Consider the following 18660-nt stretch of genomic DNA (forward strand, 5'->3'; position numbering starts at 1 on the left):
TACTGAACCATCTGTTGATGAAGAGGAGTTCTACTGCCCTGATGTGTCTGATGAATGGTACTTCAGCGACTCAGATAGGTCGACTCGTAACAGCTACTGGAATATATATTAGGCATGTATTCCAGTTCGACGTAGATGTCATCCTTTTGGACGTCTTAGTAGTCGCGCAAGGACAGAAACTGTTAGGATCTGTGCTTGTAATCCACAATAACTGTTGGGAACAATGTCTAAGTCTAAGGCAAACGAACTCATCATAAGCTACAATTATGTCAGGTCTTTATGTGTATTTTGTTGACTCTGTTGTGTTTATGTGCTGGTGTTGCTACTCAGACAGTTCATGCGGACCTTTACATAATATTGTCCTCGTTGACATGCTTGATCTGTTATAATGTTTTCATAGTACTGTCCATTTCTTTGAGTTTAAAATATTTTACTACATCTATGGCATGTGGACATATACTAGAATGGAGCAAGCAAACAATGCGACATCTTCTCAGCCGATGTCAAACACAGCAAGTACGCAGCAATTTCCCCCTCAACCCCCTTTATGGCCTACGGGCTACATGCAGCAGCCTCCAATGGATTACAACATGATGGCCAACATAAATTTTCCTAATCCTGGCCAAGGTCCAACTACAATGTGGGCTCCCATGCAGACTGCAAATTCTACTTCCCAATCAACCATGATTCCTGCCTCACAGTCTGCAGTTTATTGGAACCATTACCTCAACTTTGTCAGGAATCCTCTCGGATCAGTGGACCATCCTCCTTTTGCTGACTCCTATCCTCCTTCAAATACCAGTACACCATTGCAGGGTTCAAATAATATACCTTCCTTACCTGTCAACCTTGAGTCAGATGCTGAACATAGTGTTCAGGACATCAATAGTCCAGAAAAAAATGCAGCACCTGTTTTGAAAAATAAGAAGTCGAAGGAACAAAACTTTACAGCTCCTGAAGACCTTCTCCTTTGCACAACATGGTTGCAAATAAGCAGTGACCCAATTGTGCACACTGGACAAAGAAGGGAGGGGCTTTGGGCTCGAATTGAAAAAAGGTACAACGAACAAAGGGGCCAGTACCCTTGTAGAGTTAACAGAGCACTAAGCAGCAGATGGGACAAGATTAGAGCTGATGTGAGTAAGTTCTCAGGCTACTACGCAAGAGTATTAAGGGAGAACCAAAGTGGCTTAACTGATGACGATAAGGTATTTAGTACTGCATAGTTGTTACTACATTTGTCTAAATCATATACACTTGATATCTAGTTAATTATTTAGTAGTGCATACTTGTTACTACAATTGTCTAAATCATCTAATATTTGTGCAGACTTCAAAGGCGGCAACATTGTTTGCACACGACGAACAGAAACCATTCCATTTTATGCATTGCTGGCATAAACTTAAGGGTGAACCCAAATGGGAGAGTATATGTGCAGGACATTCGTTCCGAGGCTTAAATGCAAAATCTATTGGATCTTCAGGTAATCCATCTGGTGACCCACTTGAAACTGATAGTGGTTCTGCTGGGTTGACAGGCAAACGTCCGAGAGGTCGTGATTACAGTAAATCTGAGAGAAAGAAAGGTGCATCTTCCTCTTCTACAGAGTACTTAAGCCGTTTGCAAGAAATGACAGAAAAACAAATTCAGAGGTCTATTGAAAAATGTGAAAAGAAAGAGAAGAGCACAGAAGAAGACAAGGAATTTGAGAAAAAGAGGCTGGAATTGGAAGCCCAGAAAGTGATAATTAGACAAAGGGAATTGAAACTTCAAGAACTCCAATCGGCCCAATCACGATTAGAGATGCTGTGTTCAACGAAAGAGGAAGATGTTGATCCAGAAGTTTGGATTCTCATGAAGGAACAGAAAAAGAAGTTGCAGCAGTTTATTTTTAAGTTTGAGTAATTTTTAACGTTGTCTGACATGGCGTCTACATCAATCCTGGCGTGGACAGTTGTTATGTGATATCTTTGTTGACAACATTGTTTTTAAGTTCGAACCATAAATCGTGGAGGACATCATAGCTCTATGTTATGTCGTCTAATGTTGTAATAGACAATAATTGTGCCCAGGCGTGGAACCATGTTACATAATTATTTGAAGCATATGTATGTCATGGATTTGTTTTGAACCATTATTGAAGTTTGTATTGAATTGGAGTCTTTGCGTCAATTCGTACACAATCATATTAATGTTGTGCTTTACAATTTTATGGTCCACATGGTTGAAACTTATTGTGTTAGTAAAACATACGTTTGTAGGTAGGGCAAACAGGAATCATAAATTTCTCGTTATTTATGCAACACACATAAGTAAGAGAAGACAGTGAATTACAATAGCTGATTTGGAAGTTCAAACAAAGTAGTAAGACAAGACAGTGAATTACAATAGCTAATTTGGAAGTTAAAACAAAGTACTAATGAAACGACACGTTTACATGGTGCCACGTCGAGCCCACAAATGCTCGACAAGATCATTTTGGAGGGAGCAAGACCTATCTTGACGACGAATATCAAAGTGGTTAATGACCCATTCTGCCCTTCCTTCTCCAATTATTTGAGATGCGTCTATGCCGGAAGTGTTATCTCCGAAATCAGTATTAGCAGCCAAAGGGCCTTCGTCTTCCACAATCATATTGTGCATGATGATGCAAGCTGTGATTATCTCTGTTAAACGGTTGCGATCCCACCCATATGCTGGACCACGGAGCACCGCCCACCGTGCTTGAAGAACTCCGAAAGCACGCTCAATATCTTTTCGGCAACTCTCTTGCATTTGTGTGAAATAAACTTTCTTTTCCTCATACGGGTGTCTGATAGCTTTCACAAAAGTAGGCCAGTTCGGGTAAATACCATCAGCTAAGTAATATCCAAAGTTGTAAGCATGCCCATTTACTGTGTAATTCACAGGTGGCATTCGACCAGTTGTCAAAGGGTCAAAGACTGGTGATCGGTGCAGCACGTTAACGTCATTGTTTGTACCTGGCATGCCAAAAAAAGCATGCCAAATCCATAGATCATAAGTTGCTACCGCCTCAAGTATCATGGACGCTCTACCATTTCGACCACAAAACTGACCACGCCAGGCTGTAGGACAGTTCCGCCACTCCCAATGCATGCAATCTATGGAACCCAACATTCCAGGAAAACCCCTTGACTCGCTACTGTGCATGATACGTGCTATGTCTGCTTCATTAGGAGTCCGTAGATACCAGGCACTAAAATATTGTATGATTGCGCGACAAAAATGATGAAGACATTCTCTAGCTGTAGACTCCCCGATTTGAATGTACTCGTCTACCGCATCAGAAGGTAAACCATATGCAAGTATGCGAAGTGCCGCACATACTTTTTGTAGGGGACCGAGTCCTAGCATGCCTGTTGCGTCAACCCTTTGTGTAAAGTATGTATCCTGCTGTTGAAGTCCTTGCAAAATACGGAGAAACAGAGGCCTACTCATGCGAAACCTAAACAAAATAACAAAGGATCGTGGTAAATACTATGGAATTATCACAACCTCTTAGAAATACATGATGTGCGTACCTTCTACGAAACACGTGCGATGGATACACCGGGTTCGGCCCGAAGTAGTGATGCTGGATAAGGTTTTCTCCAGCAAAATGATCCCTGCGAATAACGCGGCGAGGTAACCCGGACCGTCGTCGGTGTTGGCGTCTAGCCTCAATGTTGAGGGTGAGCAGATTAACAAGTATCAGTGTTTCGTCGTCACTGTCACTTGAATCCGAATCATGATGCCTACGACTTGGAGACATTTGGAGCAATGGTTTTGTTGTGGAACAAGTGATAGATGCAAGTACATATTTGAAGACAAACATTGCATATATATAGACGAGAGAAACTTGGCTTCAGGGACAAGCTACTGGCTTACGTCCGAAGGCAACCTTGGCTTACAACGTAAGTCAAACGTGGCTTTCGGTCGAAGACAAGCGTGGCTTCCTGTGTAAGACTAAACGAGTATGATTCAAGCATAAGCGCGGTTATGTCATATTGCGTACAAATACTTTTGTGAAATTGTTATGACGGAGTAGTATGAACAAGTAAAGTGTGGCATTACGAAATTTTTTTAAACTTAAAACTTGTATTACGTCTTTTCCGTATTTGAAAACAAACAAATAATATTTTTTTTTCATTTTTGTAATAGGAGCGCACAATACCGAACGCATGAAAACATATAAAAAATAGAAAATGAAGTTGGTTATGTTAGTTATATGGAAATGTATATTTAATGAGTAGAGGGATATATAGGGGAAATTTAGGGGGAAGGGTTGCGGGACGAGTGAATATAGGGGAGAGAATCTTGCTGACGTGGCTGCATAGTAATATTTAGGGGGAAAAATTTAGGGGGAACGGTTGCGGATAGTCTGATTCTCCACACAAACGGTAGGATCCGGAACCGATCCGCATACTGTTTAATTAGACAGGTCGATCCTGTTTGATTCTGCAGCTGGAACTGGACGGACGTAGCTAGAGGGTCTTTGGCTGTTTGCTTCACTTTTTCTCTCCCCCTCATTTCTATATGTACAACAACAGTGGTTCCGAAGCTCCAATACATACCAGTACGTTGCAACAGTTCCGTGGAAGGAATCCGACGTGGCGGCGGGAGGCCTATCCAAATCCAACCGCCTGCTCCACCTCCACTAACGTGACCGACGTGGCCAAAGGTCCATCAGCGTGGCCCGACGGCCACGACGGACGACTCCACGAGGACACGTCCCGCTCCGACGCAACACGAGATTGTCTGACGCAAACGCAAGGCAAGATGCGTGTCTGTGTCTGGTTCTCTGATGGATCTGTTTGACAACAAGGGTCACGTCGGAGCTGGACATTGTGCCACAGAACAAATAATGAATTCGCGCATATTTTCCACGCCAAACTCGTTCGCCGAACCTGATCTAATCTAACCCAGTCCGCCCGCATTCAACATGGGCCGTATATATTGCTCGACCAGAATTACGCACGCACGCGGTAGCATGCCTGCTGCTGCTGGGGTGGTGGCAGTGCTACTGCATCAATCCTTGCTCAGACTAACTGCAATGGTGCACTCTACACCCTCCCTCCCCCATTACTATTCATGTGCTAGGGGCAACAGTTGCCCTCTACCACCTGCAACGGTCAGCTCTACCGAGCCCCCTAGCGCGCGGTCCTCTTCTCTCTCCCCCTCAATCCAGGGGTTCACTGTTCATCCCCTACGACACTGTGCTGTGAGTCCACGAGTAATTGTTAGTAGATAAAAAATTGATAGTAGATATAGAAAATGATATTTTATAGTTGTAGTGGGGTATAGGGGGAGTATTTAGGGGGAACCGCTGCGGGAGATAAAAGAATAGGGAGTGAAATGTTGATGATGTGACGCAAAAAAGTGATATAGGAGGAAAAATTTAGGGGGAACCGTTGCCGATAGCCTCAGCTCCTGGCTGCAGCAGGAAAAAAGTAAGTCCCCTTTCACCAAAGACAAAGATGTAATGGGTCGTTGGATCTATTTTTTAGAGGAACTAAAATCTACTTAATAAAATATTCTATTTGGTATAAAATTTAACGTCCCATCACTTCCAAAGCTTAATATAAGTCTAATTTCAAATTCATGGGGTTTGTATGTGGCATGATTTTATGTATTAACGGAATATGTTTTTTATTTTGCAATTTGTAAGACGCTATTTAGCTCACTTTCTCTATAGTAAAAATATAGCACATAAATATCTCCAACATATTACTAATAATAGTATACAAATATATTTTATATAAAATCATATTAGCTTTAAGTTATCTTTGCCTAAATTACTATTATCAGAATAGAATTTAAATCTAAGGGTCTAAACGGGACATAATGGAAGTTGTATAGAAGTACCGTGGATCCCGACGATGATCGAACAAAAGCATGTGCCGACAAGGCGGTGACCGTGAAGATAAGGTTAACGATTAAGATCGGCGATGATATGTAGCGTAAGAGCGGCATCATACCTTTCATCTCTTCTAGTACAAGCCTCTTCTTACTGCACTGTTCCTACTCCCTCCGTTTCGTTTTAGTTGTCGTTGGATAATAATGTAAAATTGAACTATCCAGCGACAACTAAATAGAAACAGAGAGAGTAACAAAATAAGGAGCGCTGATAACATCTGGAGACATGAATGGAACTGCGGAACAATACATGTAAAATGTGCATAGAGCTTTTTCATTGATCTTTATTATGAATATATAATATGTTGGCTCTACTATCAGAATATATCCCCCTTAAACCTCCGAGTCAAACAATGCCTCATGCCTTTATCATGGTGAGTCTCATCTTTAGTGATTCCATTAGTAAGGGATCAAAGAAAATGTTATGACGAGTAGTTCACTACAACACTTCCTTTGACCCCTTACCGGTGGAGACACTAATTTAAAAAAGAAAGAGACATGGCCAACGTTTTTTTAAAATTTTTTTTGTTAAGAAATGCTCTAAAAATATCTTTTTCTTATCACTCTGTGACTATTCCTAGACTACTAGAAAGTAGGCTGGCTACCTAAGATTCCGGTTGTGATGAAATAAGCTTAAATCTTTAAAAAAAAGACTACATGCGCATGGACGTGTCCCATACGCCTGACATTTCACGAAGAGAGGAGGAAACCATCTGCCTAGTTGTAACATATCCTATACCTACCGTCGTATCCACTTACCCGAACAGGAAAGGGCCAGCGTGGCCGTACTCACCAAGTCACCCCGCACATTTCGCTCTCCCACGAGGCCACAACTCCACGAGGAGGACACGTCCCGCTCCGACGCAACGCGGCCAGCTGGCACTTGCACCAGCCCGGCGCCTGCCTCGTGAAGCGGCGCGAAGGCCACTCCGCCAGCCCTTGCCACTTCCATGCAACTGCCGACCGCCAAACCAATCAACCAACGACCAACCGCGCTAGGCGCTAGGCGCTCGCCGCTCTGTCGTCTCGCCCGGCCTCGCCCTCCGCCTAAATCTTAGGCGCGCGCCGGCGCGCGGCTCCGCACAGACGACAGCACACGGCCATTTCCGCTCGTGCCTCAAGCCCTCAACTACCACCGCCGGCCGCCGGCCGATGCGCGTGTCTGCAGGGGGGCGAATGGTGACTGAACCTGAGCTAGCTAGTCAGCTTGCTGTCCCGACTCCCCCCAACTCCAGATGGATCCTGTGCCTTTTCTCCTCTCGCGTACTGTATTATATATGCCTGCAGGCCGTGCTTCGGGGGACGACGACCCCGTTCCCATCAGGCATCAGCTGAGCTGAGCTGAGCTGGTCCATGGAGAGGGATTACTCGTCCACGGACGGCGGGGGCTGCGAGATGCCCGGGAAGAAGGCGAGGAAGCCCTACACCATCACCAAGCCCCGCGAGCGGTGGAGCACCGAGGAGCACGCCCGCTTCGTCGACGCGCTGCTCATGTGAGTCGCGGTCGCGGTCGAGGAACAGACACGTGCAGCAGCTAGGAGCCTTTCTGGTTGTTCGGAGCTTCATCTCTGAACAAGTCTGGAATTGTTTCGCTGCACGTCGCCTTTTTTTCCCAGTGATGAACGCAGGACATGATGAGTGGACTTGATGGTCATTAAGTTATCTGTTTTCTCTTCTTAGGTTTGGACGCGACTGGAAGAAGATCGAGGAGCATGTCGGCACCAAGACGACAGTCCAGGTACCGAATCTTGTAGTTGCTGATCACAGATGTGTGTGCGTGTGCGCGCGCGTTCGTAGTTGTATTTGTCCAAGAACTGTACTTGTATTTGTCCAAGAACTGAAACTCAGCTCTGAATCAACACGACACAATGCGTGCCGCAGATACGGAGCCACGCGCAGAAGTACTTCCTCAAGGTCCAGAAGCTTGGGCTGGCCGCCGGGCTGCCGCCGATGTACCCGAGGCGCCACTTCGCCATACAGCAGCAGAGCTCGGTGGCCGGTGGTAGCAGCGCGGCCGCCATGCCGCTGCTGCACGGCCGGCAACCTACTTGCGCGCCGGTCGGCATGCCAGGTCTGGCCGAGCCCGACGCCGTCGCCCATCACGGTTCCATCGGCTGGAGCAGCCCGAGTGTCGTCGTCCCCGCGGCCAGCAGCGGCGGCGGCAAGTACCTTCTTTTCTGTGTGTCAAGTCCAAGTGTCAACTCTGCATTTTTTTTCCGGAACTCATAGCGGTGGTTCTCACGCTGTTTCTGAACGTTTCTATTTTCCAGGGATGCAAGGCTTGGACTTGGAGTGGGCACGCGCTTCGGTTACAGGGGCAGCAGCAGCGGCATTCGCCGCCGGTAATTTTGCCTGGCGACGGATCTCGATTCCGGCAGCCAAAACCTTGGTGGAGAAAATAACCGAGTTGGTTCGTGCTGGTTCAGGTGGCAACCGCTTCATCGGGGCGCCGAGCTTGAGCGGCACCAGCATAGACTGGGCTGGCGGCGGTGGCGGCGGCGGCGGCAGCGCAAGTGAAGCGTCGGCGATGGGCGTCGTGGAGGACCAACAGCAGATCGAGCTCCCGTTGTCACCCGGTACGTACACAAACACCTCCCGACCACCAAAACCTTCCTCCGCGAACCCAACGCGAGCCGGTGTGAAAGTGGAACAGCACGACCGCTTCAGAAAATAAACCGTGAGCTGGTGTGCCCCCTCCTTCGGCAGAGGACATGCCGTTTGCGCATGTGTACAGGTTCGTCGGCGACATGTTCGACGCGGACGCGCCGGTCCCGGTGGAAGCCCACCTGCAGAAGCTGAAGGAGATGGACGACATCACAGCCAAGACAGTGAGTAGCAGCAGCTCAGCGCTGCTGAGCCTCTGACCCCTCCTTCCTCGCGTCTGTCTCGCGTTTCACGCGTCTTCCTCCTGTCGTTGAGCTGGACCGAAACCGTCTCCTGACTCCTGCAGGTCCTGCTGGTGCTGCTGAACCTCGAGAACAACCTGTTGGCGCCCCAGTTCGAGCCTGTGGTAAGACACAGAGCGCTCTTCTGGTTCTCTGGCTGAACCTGAAGCTTCCTTTTAGCTCACTCTGCTTGCTCCGATCTTCATCTTCTCTCGACAGAGAAGGCTGCTGTCGACGTATGATCCGACAAGAGCCCTGTCTGGCCAGTTGTAGAGCGCAAACACCTTGAGACAAGCTGGCAAGTGGGAGCTGCAGCCTGCAGCTAACACGCACGGATGGACGGACGTTTTTTTCCTCCAGTTGTTTGTTCGACAAACAAGGCACGAGGAGGCTGAAACGGAGCAGAATAGATGGGTTAGACAGACACCGATGTGCCTGGTTTTTCTGGATGACAGACTATATATATAGCAGAGCAGGCCTTAACAAATTCTTTTGCCGTATCTAGATAAAAGCCTAATTAATCCATAAAGAATACTTACGTTTACCAATTACTCCCATGTACCGATTGTTAAGGAGTGGAGTAGTACACACGTCCTTCTAGCGTCTTTTCTTTCTGTTTCTTCTTCTTTTTTAGGTAAAATTCGTGTTGTCTGTTCAGATGGAACCTACGAGATTATCCGATACAAGCAAGGTGTGTGTGTCTGGTCATCTGAATTTGTTTTTGGCACAAGGATCCACGTCTGAACTGAACAGGCATGTGCCAGAACAAACAATGAATCAATTTGCGCACATTTTTCACACCAAACTCGTTCGGCGAGCTTGATCGACTCCAGTCCAGCCCGCATTCAACACGTGCCGTATTTCTCGATCAGAATCACGCACGCGGGCTGGATGCCTGCCGGCTACACTGCGAACTGCATCAAAGCCTTGTTCAGGTCCTGGCCCTGTCGGGAGGGCAATCAAGCTCAAGCTGAACGAAGAGAAAACAGAGGCCCTGTAGCTGCAGTTGAAAAAAAGGCATGTGTTGTCGCTTCACTGATTCAGGTCATCAGCACACAAAAAAGCGTCGGGCATTCGGCGAAGATCTCCTATCATGAGCCGAACTAATTTGTCGCGGACTGGATGCTGGGGCTGATTTGGTTGCCAAAACCCAAAAGTACCCACTTAGGGCTTGTTCGGTTAGCTCACAATCCATGTGGATTGAGTGGGATCGGATGAGTTTAAATCTCAAGCAAGTTAATCTTCTTCTTATTTTTTTTCAATCTCATCCAATCTATGGGTAACGGGATTAACCGAACAAAGCAATTTCAAGGTGTTTTCCTCAAAAAGAGAGAGATAGAGAGAGAAGCAATTTCAAAGCATGAGATTTAATAATACACATAGTACTGTATTATTGCACTCGGCTTGTACATACGTACGGCCGGTACACACGATGGTACATACGGCGAGCACGTTACGTGAACACGGCCATTATTTTAGTTATTACTAGGCTGACACGCACGTCTCAGCGCTCACCACTTTATTCCGTACACACAAATAACGACTACGGTCACACGGTCGCCGCAGCAGCAGCACTCACTCGCACACGTACGCCTCCTGCCTGCTTGCACTTTATTATGTAGCACTAGGATTCGTGTGCGGGTGCACGTGTGCGAAGCGAGACTGAGGGTGTTGTTTTGATTCGTTTCGGTCGCTTCACTTCCACTTGTTGAACTTGCCGCCGCCGCTCTTGCGGTTGCCGCCGCCGAACGCGCCGTGCTTGCCGCCGCCGTAGATGCCGTGGTGGCCGCCGCCGCCGCCGTAGCTGTTGTGGCTGGTGTGGTACGACCCCGTGTGCCCTGGGCAACGCAACGCAGCCAGGATAACAAACCGCGCGCGGCCGGCCGCGGAAACGTCAAATAACAAACGGCAAAAGGTCACAGGATTCAGAAACGGCTCACGTACCGTAGTGCGCCGAGTGCGCGGGGTAGGTGGCGGGAGGAGGGTACCCGTGGCCGCCGTGCGGGTGAGGGTACGCGCCGTGCGGATGAGGGTACGCGCCGGCGGCGGCGGGAGGAGGGTACCCGTGGCCGCCGCCGTAGCCGCCATTCCCATGGCCGTAGCCGTTTCCATGGCCATGGCCGTAGCCGCTTCCATGGCCATGGCCGCCGCCGCCGTGGACGAGGTTGGACACGAAGCCCTTCACGCCGCCGTTGTGGCCGTAGTGCTGCCCGTGCATGTCGTGTCCTCCGCCCATGTTGCTCTCGTGGTCAGGTCAGGTACCGAGAGTGAGGGATGTTAGCTGCTGCCTGTGCCCTCCTCCGCTGGCCGCCGCCGCTGCTGCTGCAACGAGGGAGGCTGGCTGCCCCGAATTTATAATGCCTTTCGTGGTGCGGCGAATCCGCACACGTATCACTCCCGACCTCATGCAATATGCTTCAAGGAGCTTCGTTCATATCAGGTGGCCGCGTATTGGATTCCATTCCAATTCTCTTGCCCAAACGCAAAGGCGCGAGATGCTTGCCATATTTCACGGTTAACATTCCACGGCCACAGAACCGCACACCTGGCACGTCTCGTCCCCGTTGCATGTTTGGAGTTTTTATTACCCCCTCCCTCCGCGTATCGTGTGTTACATTTATCCTAAATCAAATATTTATATATCTCAGCATTGTTTTAAAGGGACTATCGTGTTCTTGCATGCCCCCACACTTTGATTCCCAATTATGATTTTGCCTCTACTTTTCAAACTTTATAATTTTGCTTCTACTTTTCTTAGTTAAAGCTGAAAGTTACCCTTACTTTGCGGAGGAAAGTGGGGTAAATTCACAAAACAGGGGTAATTTTCAGCTTCATCTGAGAAAAGTAGGGGCAAAATATCACAAAGTTTGAAAAGCATGGGCAAAATCATAATTGGAATCAAAGTGGGAGCAAGAACGCAATAACCCATGTTTTAAAATATGTATATAGTTTTATAAAATATAGATTATATATATATATATATATATATATATATATATATATATATATATATATATATATATATATATATATATATAGACGAGCTAATGGAAGCCCCAGCCAGTTATATCTACGCGCAGGTAGGCGTGCATCCGATCGTGCACGGATTTGGCTCATGCAGATTTTAGCGTAAAACGTGAACCAAACCAGCGTAAATGAGTACGAATTTTAGCGTAAATCGTAGATCTGTTTCATAACGACGAATGGGCCCAAACATTACGGCGTAAAAATCGCGCGCTTCCGATCGTGCGCGGGTTCTAGATCAGGCGAATTTTTGCGTAAAACGTGAACCAAAACAGCGTAAATGGATATGAATTTTAGCGTAAATCATAGATATGTTTCGTAATGACGAATGGGACCCAAAAATTACAGCGTAAAAATCGCGTGCGTCCGATCGTGCGCGGGTTCTGGCTCGGACGAATTTTTGCGTAAAACGTGAACCAAAACAACGTAAATGAGTACAAATTTTAGTGTAATCGTAAATTTGTTTTATAGCGACGAATGTGGCCCAAAAAATACGCCGTAAAAATCGCGCGTGTCCGATCGTGTGCGAGTTCTGGCTCGGGCGGATTTTTGCGTAAAATGTGATCCAAAATAGCATAAATGGGTGTGAATTTTAGCATAAATCGTTGATCTGTTTCGTAACGAATTACAAAGTTTAAATCGCGCATGTTTATCGTTAGTTTCCGTGCATGTTGCATAGAAGTTTTTGAACGTAAAACACATAGACTGGACCATTTATTATGTAACAACCAAAAGGCAACACATGGTTCAGATCTCAAAAATAAGAAACCTGTCGTTTCATATCCGTGAACCCATAAATGATATACAAAATACGATAATGAGCAACACAATGATGGTTAGGATGTTAAAAAGGTCCATCATTCATGTCGCACACATCAATCAAGAACGATGTCATAAATATGACAAAGATGGCAGATGTCATGCCATAAATCATGTCAATATATGTGCATGCTGAACCAATAACAGAAAACACAATTGAAAAAAACAAAAATCATGAGAACACTTGGCTTCTGCTATAAAAATGCTTCTTATGCTTCTTTGTAGTGCTTCTTTGTAGCCTATACATAGTTCCTCCATATGCTTTTATGATTTCTGAAAGAAATAGGTAAGTGAGATGAAAATGAAAGAATACAGTCCAAAACTTTAGTAACTTACTTCTTTATCCTCTAGCATTTCTTTAGAACAATTATTATACATTTCTAGTACCACAATCGAGCCATACAAAAATTTTAAAGCCCAATGTTTCCTGTTTACCCCATGAAAAGGAAGGACACGATGCCCAAATAAGCACGCACACACACAATGGATAGAAACTTGACTGAGTTCAGCTACATGCATCTCCATGGATACCCTCGATTCTATTTCTGCTATAAATTGCAAAGTAAGTACCAAATGCCACACCAGGAAATACATAGAGGAAATGAAAGTGCATAGTAGCTGCTCAAGTATATAATAAACCATTATGTTGCTAGCATTTCAGACAGAAGATAAAATAAAATATCTAATATCATGATAATGCAAACCATTACAATATGTTATATAATGCATGATGAGCAACGAAGAAAGCTATTCCAGCTAGAACACAAGCTTCAATTGCTTGTGGATAGATGATGCCAGCAACATAAATCATATATAACAAGTGTTTGTTAACCAACAAAGTTGCATATCACCTATTCGCAGGTATTGGTTCTCAATCAAAATCAAATCAAATTTCTTACATAGCATAATCTAAAGGATCTCATCCCACAACACCATCCAGCACCCATAAAACCCCCATACCCATTCAACAAAGAATTAGAACATTATACAAGGAAAAAGTTACGGAACACCCAGGAAAACAAAACAAACCTTGTAGAATGAAGGGACACCCTAATTTGCATCATGTTTCTGACCAGCAGAGCCGTCACCCCAACTGGGTCATCACCTGGAACCAAAACAATAATAAGAATTGTACAGTTATGGCATAAGGTGCATCTGGAATGATATCATCTAACCATTTCATAGCACGAACCATTATCATTCTATATTATCAGAACAAAAAAATCATCATATTTGATACTCACTAGCATAAAGAAGCAGAGACAAAACTCTTTGTACAACCATGTCACACGTGAAGGAATACCACAATATAAAAGCTGATACGAAATTAAGAAAAATGATCATTTAAGAATTTTTTGCAAAATTATGCAGAAAGTGTAAAAACAAGTAACATGCCTCCTTCATAAAAGCGACAACATAAACACTAGTGCTATTACGCTTAAGGCCTTAACAACATTAGCAATCACATAAATTAAATAGATTTGCATAGCAGAATAGAATCATACTGTTGTATTTCGACTCATGGCCAACCACATTGTTGTGCTCATCCACAAAAATGCTTTTGTGAAAAAATCAAGCAAGCATTGTTGTGAAGAATTGTCAGTGAATGACTTGAATATGATAAAACGATCATGTACAATATCATAAGAAAAATGGAAGGAATTGATCCACAAATTCTAAAAGTTTCTCTTTAATACATGTTCACCCACACAAATTTCCACACTCCACTCAAAACTGTGTACTATAATAACTTGCTAAAAGTACACTTTGTAAGCATAATATTGCCCTGACTTTCGAACACCATCCAATATTTACAAAAACAAAGTTTGCATCAATTATACACTCAAATACTTAATTGATTCATAAAGAATTACTCATCTATCATCATCAATTATACAGACAGTACATCCATATCCAGATCATTCTTTTTTTAATTACATACTGAACTTGAATTTCGGATGCAAAAACAACTTCAAATCATGGTTCTTTCTTATAGTCAAATGTTGTGAGACATCGAGCAGCACAAACGATGTAAATTGTTGATTTTCTTTGTATACCACATAAACTCGACGATGCATTATTAATTGCAGTGTAGAGTTGGAAGATTTATGGTAAAGTCTACATTCTCAGGTACACTACACAAAAGGTGTAAATCAGGAGGTAGTAATAAGCAATGGTTATTTTCCCCTTCAAGAAAAATAAACAAGGACCCTACCTGTCGCAGAATTACTAACAAGATTGTTCGTGTAGCTTCATGAATTTTGTTGTCTCGAGCAAAAGAAGCCACCTATAACAACACACGCACGCGCACATACACACAATAATTATGTTTAATACATTTTGCAATGCAATAACAACCCACAAGGATAGAACTACAGAAGTCGATTCTGGTCTCAGACAAAAAAAACATAAGCACTAACATTAACTGTATTATCTTACTTGCCATTTAAAACAACCTAAAGGTGTGGCAGAACCTCCCAAGTTATTGGGCCCACATGCACCTGTACTTGTCTCAAAGACCTCAGATAGCTATGCATGTGCACTAAATAACTTAACAGGATCCGTCCGATTGTCCCAAGGACATCGGATAAACCACTTACAACCAGAACCGCGGGATTAAGTAACACAGATCACACACACCAATATTTTTGCAGCGGAAATATTATTACCAAATTTTACAAGTTACAAAAATTTTACATTATTTTATCGGAGTGATTATAAGTTTGAAATATATGCTAGCTCAAATGACCATCCTCAATAAGAAGTATAAGGGAGTTACTTAAACTTATAAGAAGGCCGAGCCCACCGGCACTTAACACCATCAACAACATCACAAAGTTAGGACCTGAAAAACAACAGGGAATAAAACCCTGAGTATGGAATTACTCAGCAAGTCTTACCCGACTAAGGAAAAGACTCTCAAGGGTATGCTGGATAAATAGGAGTCAAGGAGAGGCTTTAGCAAAAATCAACTTATACTTTTGCAGAAGTAGCTTACTAAAGTGAGTCCTTACTTTCAATCTTTTAACGCCATATTAAGTATTAATAGACTCTATTTGCATCTAGTCTAATTTCAACATCTCATCAATACAACATCATTTTTTATCCATAGTGTTCACATCCTGACTTTAGGTTGCAGGGAAGTGACCAAGTCTTCATAACCGCGAAGGTACGGCGATCCGAATCGATTATACTCAGCTGAGGATCTCCAATCACACGACATATGTAGCACTTAACCCTTGCATATGTCAACCCGCCACCGGGGTTCTTAAGACCAGATCAGGTTCACGCAAACCGAGAGCACAGATACACCACCGTCCAGCCTCTTGCCACGGAGGGTACACGCTACTCTCGCCACCGCTCCACGCCCATTTCGTGTTATCTTATTCTGGCCTTAGTCTGCCCGAGGCAAGGCTTACCCATGACGAGGCATGTGACCAGTTAAAGGGTCCTCGGTCAGCACGCCTACATACGCGTTAATCCTTAACCAACCTGGGTAGACCATCACCTGTTCCTAACCCAAGTCTCAATTTAAGCATTTCCATCCTTAGGATTGTGTCTGTTCCTTAGGATGAAAGAGCATCACGGGGAACTTTGCAGTAAGATCCCACTATTGCTCCAAATGAAAATATTCTTGCAGGTAGAAGTCCTCCTCTCCATGGTTAAATTGAGGACAACCTCTATCCACAAGATCTAAGCAAGGCTAAGCATTTTTGTAAATCATATTTTGATACTTCACAGAAGTATCTATAAAGGTATGGATATCAAGGAAAGCAATGCATCAAAGGGTTTCAAGTAACTCCTATGAACCTAATGCACATTTCACTAGACTTAAGTGTGCGAAAAGTATTTAAAACACAAGGAAAGGGGTTGCATGCACCGGGGCTTGCCTGGGTAACACTAGGTTAGTGTTTGTTAGGCGTCGATCACTTGACGACCATCCTTTGTCCTGATACTTGTTTCGTCTGTCCATCTCCAGTTTCGTTCATCAGCACCGTCTTGTGGTCGGCTCAGTTCTGGTTCTTCGCATCGCGTGGTTAACTCACGTACCTGAATGAATGCATTATGCACATGAATGCATATAGATCGGAATATTCCAAACCTAAATAGTGCTACGCGCTAGCAAATTAAACACCTATAGCAAGACATCGCAAATCTAGTATGAAAATACTGGATGTCGATATCACATTAAAACTATAGCTATGGCATTCTAACTTAATCGGACTCAAGTCTAACCGCACACAACAGTAAACTATGTATAAGCATTTTCCTCTCCTAAAACCTACCCCAACGGACTTATAGAACTTAGGGTCATTACTTGCTTCAATTAACTTGTATAAAACACTAACTAACAAATCAGCACACAAATGTAGCGTGCTTACAACAAACACGTAATCGTAACGGTATCGTATAAATTGGATTACTTCAATTAACCAAATTGACATAATATCACTAGAAAATCTATCAACTAGCCGATAAAAATACTAAGCCTATATTTTACGTCATCAGCTCGCCTAAACATCTCATATATGTTTATCAATACAACCACACGTGACATCTACATATAACCATGCACGCTCCGCATAATCGACAACCTCAACCTAACATATATATCAAATAATTAATGTTGATTTGTCGATCGTGTTTGCGACCAAATCGATACTGACAATTACGATATCTACTCACTATGTTCGTCAGTCCAACTAATAGGAATAATAATTTAACTTACCAAGATCAAATCGATTTGAAATCACAAGAACGACGGCGGTTGATGGCACATATTAGCAAAAGAGCCGGAGACGATGACGTTGTAGGCAGCAAGGCGAGGCTGAGTCCGCCGCGAAGGAACAGCCCGCAGCCAGAGCGCTCGCGCGACGATCAGGACAATACCGATGAATCGACGACGAGCACCATAATCAGCCTGACTCGAATCCGCGAGATTGGTAATGATTTTCCAATACAAACAATTTGTCGAACGCTTGGCAGGTGCCACACGAACATCATGCTGCTAGCTCTGTCTTCACGGCTTGGGACTTGGCGTAGACGAGAACGACGATCGATGATATCAACGTGCCAGCGCGACGATTTCCATTTGATGACGGTGATGGCAGTACGACTTGTTCGAGTTGAGACGAGCGCGATCCAGGAACCACAGCAGTACGTCGATAAGTCCATGACGACACAACGAGGTGAACGCGACAACACACGGCTCAATGGGTAAAGAGGGCGCGACGGCTGAGGAGCTCCGTCCAAACGAGCCTTCGGACAGTGATGAACCAGACCGCGAGAAGGTCATGGTGCGGGCGAGTGAGAACGACGTTGTGCCGAAGTTGCAGAGAACGACAGCAGTGATTTGGTGGTGCTGGACACGAAGAACAACGGCACGACCGCGGCTTGAGCTGGGGCAGGGAGGGCTAGAGGACTGCGGCGTGCAGGGCTCCACGACGTTGGAATTTCTGGACGCGCGACGAGCTAGAGCAGAGGGCAGGGGATGGAAGCAGCGGCCAATTTAAACGGTGCTTGAGCGGTGACTGAGGATAGGAGCGTGCGGGATTTTTCCATGGGTCTTGAGCGGCGCACGCTGGGAATTGCAGAAGCTTGGAGGAGGAAGAAGATAGGAACGCATAGGGGATAAGAAGCATGCGTGAGATTTTTGTTTTCCCTTCAGGCTGAGCGGCAACCGGACAGATAGGAACGTGCGTGAGAGAAAAAAAATCAGGGTGCGGCAGTAGATAGAGTTGAGAAGATTTTTTTTTTAATTTCTTTCTTTATTTTTTTTCCGAAAATCGTAGATATTTCGGATCACGATTCTTTTAGCGATGTATATGAAGTAGACAGTAATTGTGACACGGTTTTATTTAGTTGAACCTAAATGAATTTCGCCTGCTATCCAAATATTCAATATTTAGGACAACATCGGTTTGGTCAAACTCAGATTAAAATTTATCCGTCACCAAAACATAGTTGAGATGGTTCTCTCCAAATCTTGTTGGGTAATTTTCGTGACTGTTCTGG

At 44.6% G+C, this 18660-nt stretch overlaps 4 protein-coding genes across 5 annotated transcripts; 2 read left to right on the forward strand and 2 right to left on the reverse strand.

Moving 5' to 3' along the window:
* Positions 1–2278: 2278 nt before the first annotated feature.
* On the reverse strand, positions 2279–3808 carry LOC103649739 (protein ALP1-like). Its single transcript, XM_008675468.4, has 2 exons — positions 3544–3808; positions 2279–3467 (listed from the first exon to the last, which is right to left on the reverse strand). Exons 1-2 carry the CDS (start codon positions 3771–3773, stop codon positions 2435–2437), a joined length of 1263 nt encoding a protein of 420 aa, XP_008673690.1. The 5' UTR covers positions 3774–3808; the 3' UTR covers positions 2279–2434.
* A 3070-nt stretch (positions 3809–6878) lies between these two features.
* On the forward strand, positions 6879–9510 carry LOC103639241 (protein REVEILLE 8-like). 2 transcript variants are annotated; one of them, NM_001398783.1, is made up of 8 exons: positions 6882–7410; positions 7598–7655; positions 7799–8078; positions 8188–8259; positions 8344–8493; positions 8624–8745; positions 8868–8927; positions 9022–9492. In NM_001398783.1, the coding sequence occupies exons 1-8, from the start codon at positions 7271–7273 to the stop codon at positions 9073–9075; spliced, it is 936 nt and encodes a 311-aa protein (NP_001385712.1). In that variant the 5' UTR covers positions 6882–7270; the 3' UTR covers positions 9076–9492. The 2 variants fall into 2 exon arrangements, with proteins under 2 accessions (XP_035822451.1, NP_001385712.1); XM_035966558.1 differs by having other exon boundaries at positions 6879–7410; positions 7799–8145; positions 8174–8493; positions 9022–9510.
* A 643-nt stretch (positions 9511–10153) lies between these two features.
* On the reverse strand, positions 10154–11114 carry LOC109944797 (cold and drought-regulated protein CORA). Its single transcript, NM_001398786.1, has 2 exons — positions 10747–11114; positions 10154–10640 (listed from the first exon to the last, which is right to left on the reverse strand). The coding sequence occupies exons 1-2, from the start codon at positions 11036–11038 to the stop codon at positions 10498–10500; spliced, it is 435 nt and encodes a 144-aa protein (NP_001385715.1). The 5' UTR covers positions 11039–11114; the 3' UTR covers positions 10154–10497.
* Positions 11115–17149: 6035 nt separating this feature from the next.
* LOC100381790 (uncharacterized) lies at positions 17150–18229 on the forward strand. The gene has a single exon (NM_001174589.1). The coding sequence runs from the start codon at positions 17333–17335 to the stop codon at positions 17864–17866; it is 534 nt and encodes a 177-aa protein (NP_001168060.1). The 5' UTR covers positions 17150–17332; the 3' UTR covers positions 17867–18229.
* The last annotated feature ends 431 nt before the right edge of the window (positions 18230–18660 follow it).

The sequence above is a fragment of the Zea mays genome, chromosome 3 (assembly GCF_902167145.1).
Source record: "Zea mays cultivar B73 chromosome 3, Zm-B73-REFERENCE-NAM-5.0, whole genome shotgun sequence".
Lineage (NCBI taxonomy): Eukaryota > Viridiplantae > Streptophyta > Magnoliopsida > Poales > Poaceae > Zea > Zea mays.

What these genes read in the sequence shown, in the direction of transcription:
- LOC103639241 (XM_035966558.1), top strand. Translation starts at nt 7,271, where the DNA reads ATGGAGAGGGATTACTCGTCCACGGACGGCGGGGGCTGCGAGATGCCC. An exon ending in TTCGTCGACGCGCTGCTCAT is followed by an intron (nt 7,411 to 7,597) that starts GTGAGTCGCGGT and finishes TTCTCTTCTTAG; the next exon opens with GTTTGGACGCGACTGGAAGA. An exon ending in CGAGCTCCCGTTGTCACCCG is followed by an intron (nt 8,494 to 8,623) that starts GTACGTACACAA and finishes CTCCTTCGGCAG; the next exon opens with AGGACATGCCGTTTGCGCAT.
- LOC103649739 (XM_008675468.4), bottom strand. Translation starts at nt 3,773, where the DNA reads ATGTCTCCAAGTCGTAGGCATCATGATTCGGATTCAAGTGACAGTGAC. An exon ending in TCGCACGTGTTTCGTAGAAG is followed by an intron (nt 3,468 to 3,543) that starts GTACGCACATCA and finishes TATTTTGTTTAG; the next exon opens with GTTTCGCATGAGTAGGCCTC.
- LOC109944797 (NM_001398786.1), bottom strand. Translation starts at nt 11,038, where the DNA reads ATGGGCGGAGGACACGACATGCACGGGCAGCACTACGGCCACAACGGC. An exon ending in CGCGCACTCGGCGCACTACG is followed by an intron (nt 10,641 to 10,746) that starts GTACGTGAGCCG and finishes TGCGTTGCCCAG; the next exon opens with GGCACACGGGGTCGTACCAC.
- LOC100381790 (NM_001174589.1), top strand. Translation starts at nt 17,333, where the DNA reads ATGTTCGTCAGTCCAACTAATAGGAATAATAATTTAACTTACCAAGAT.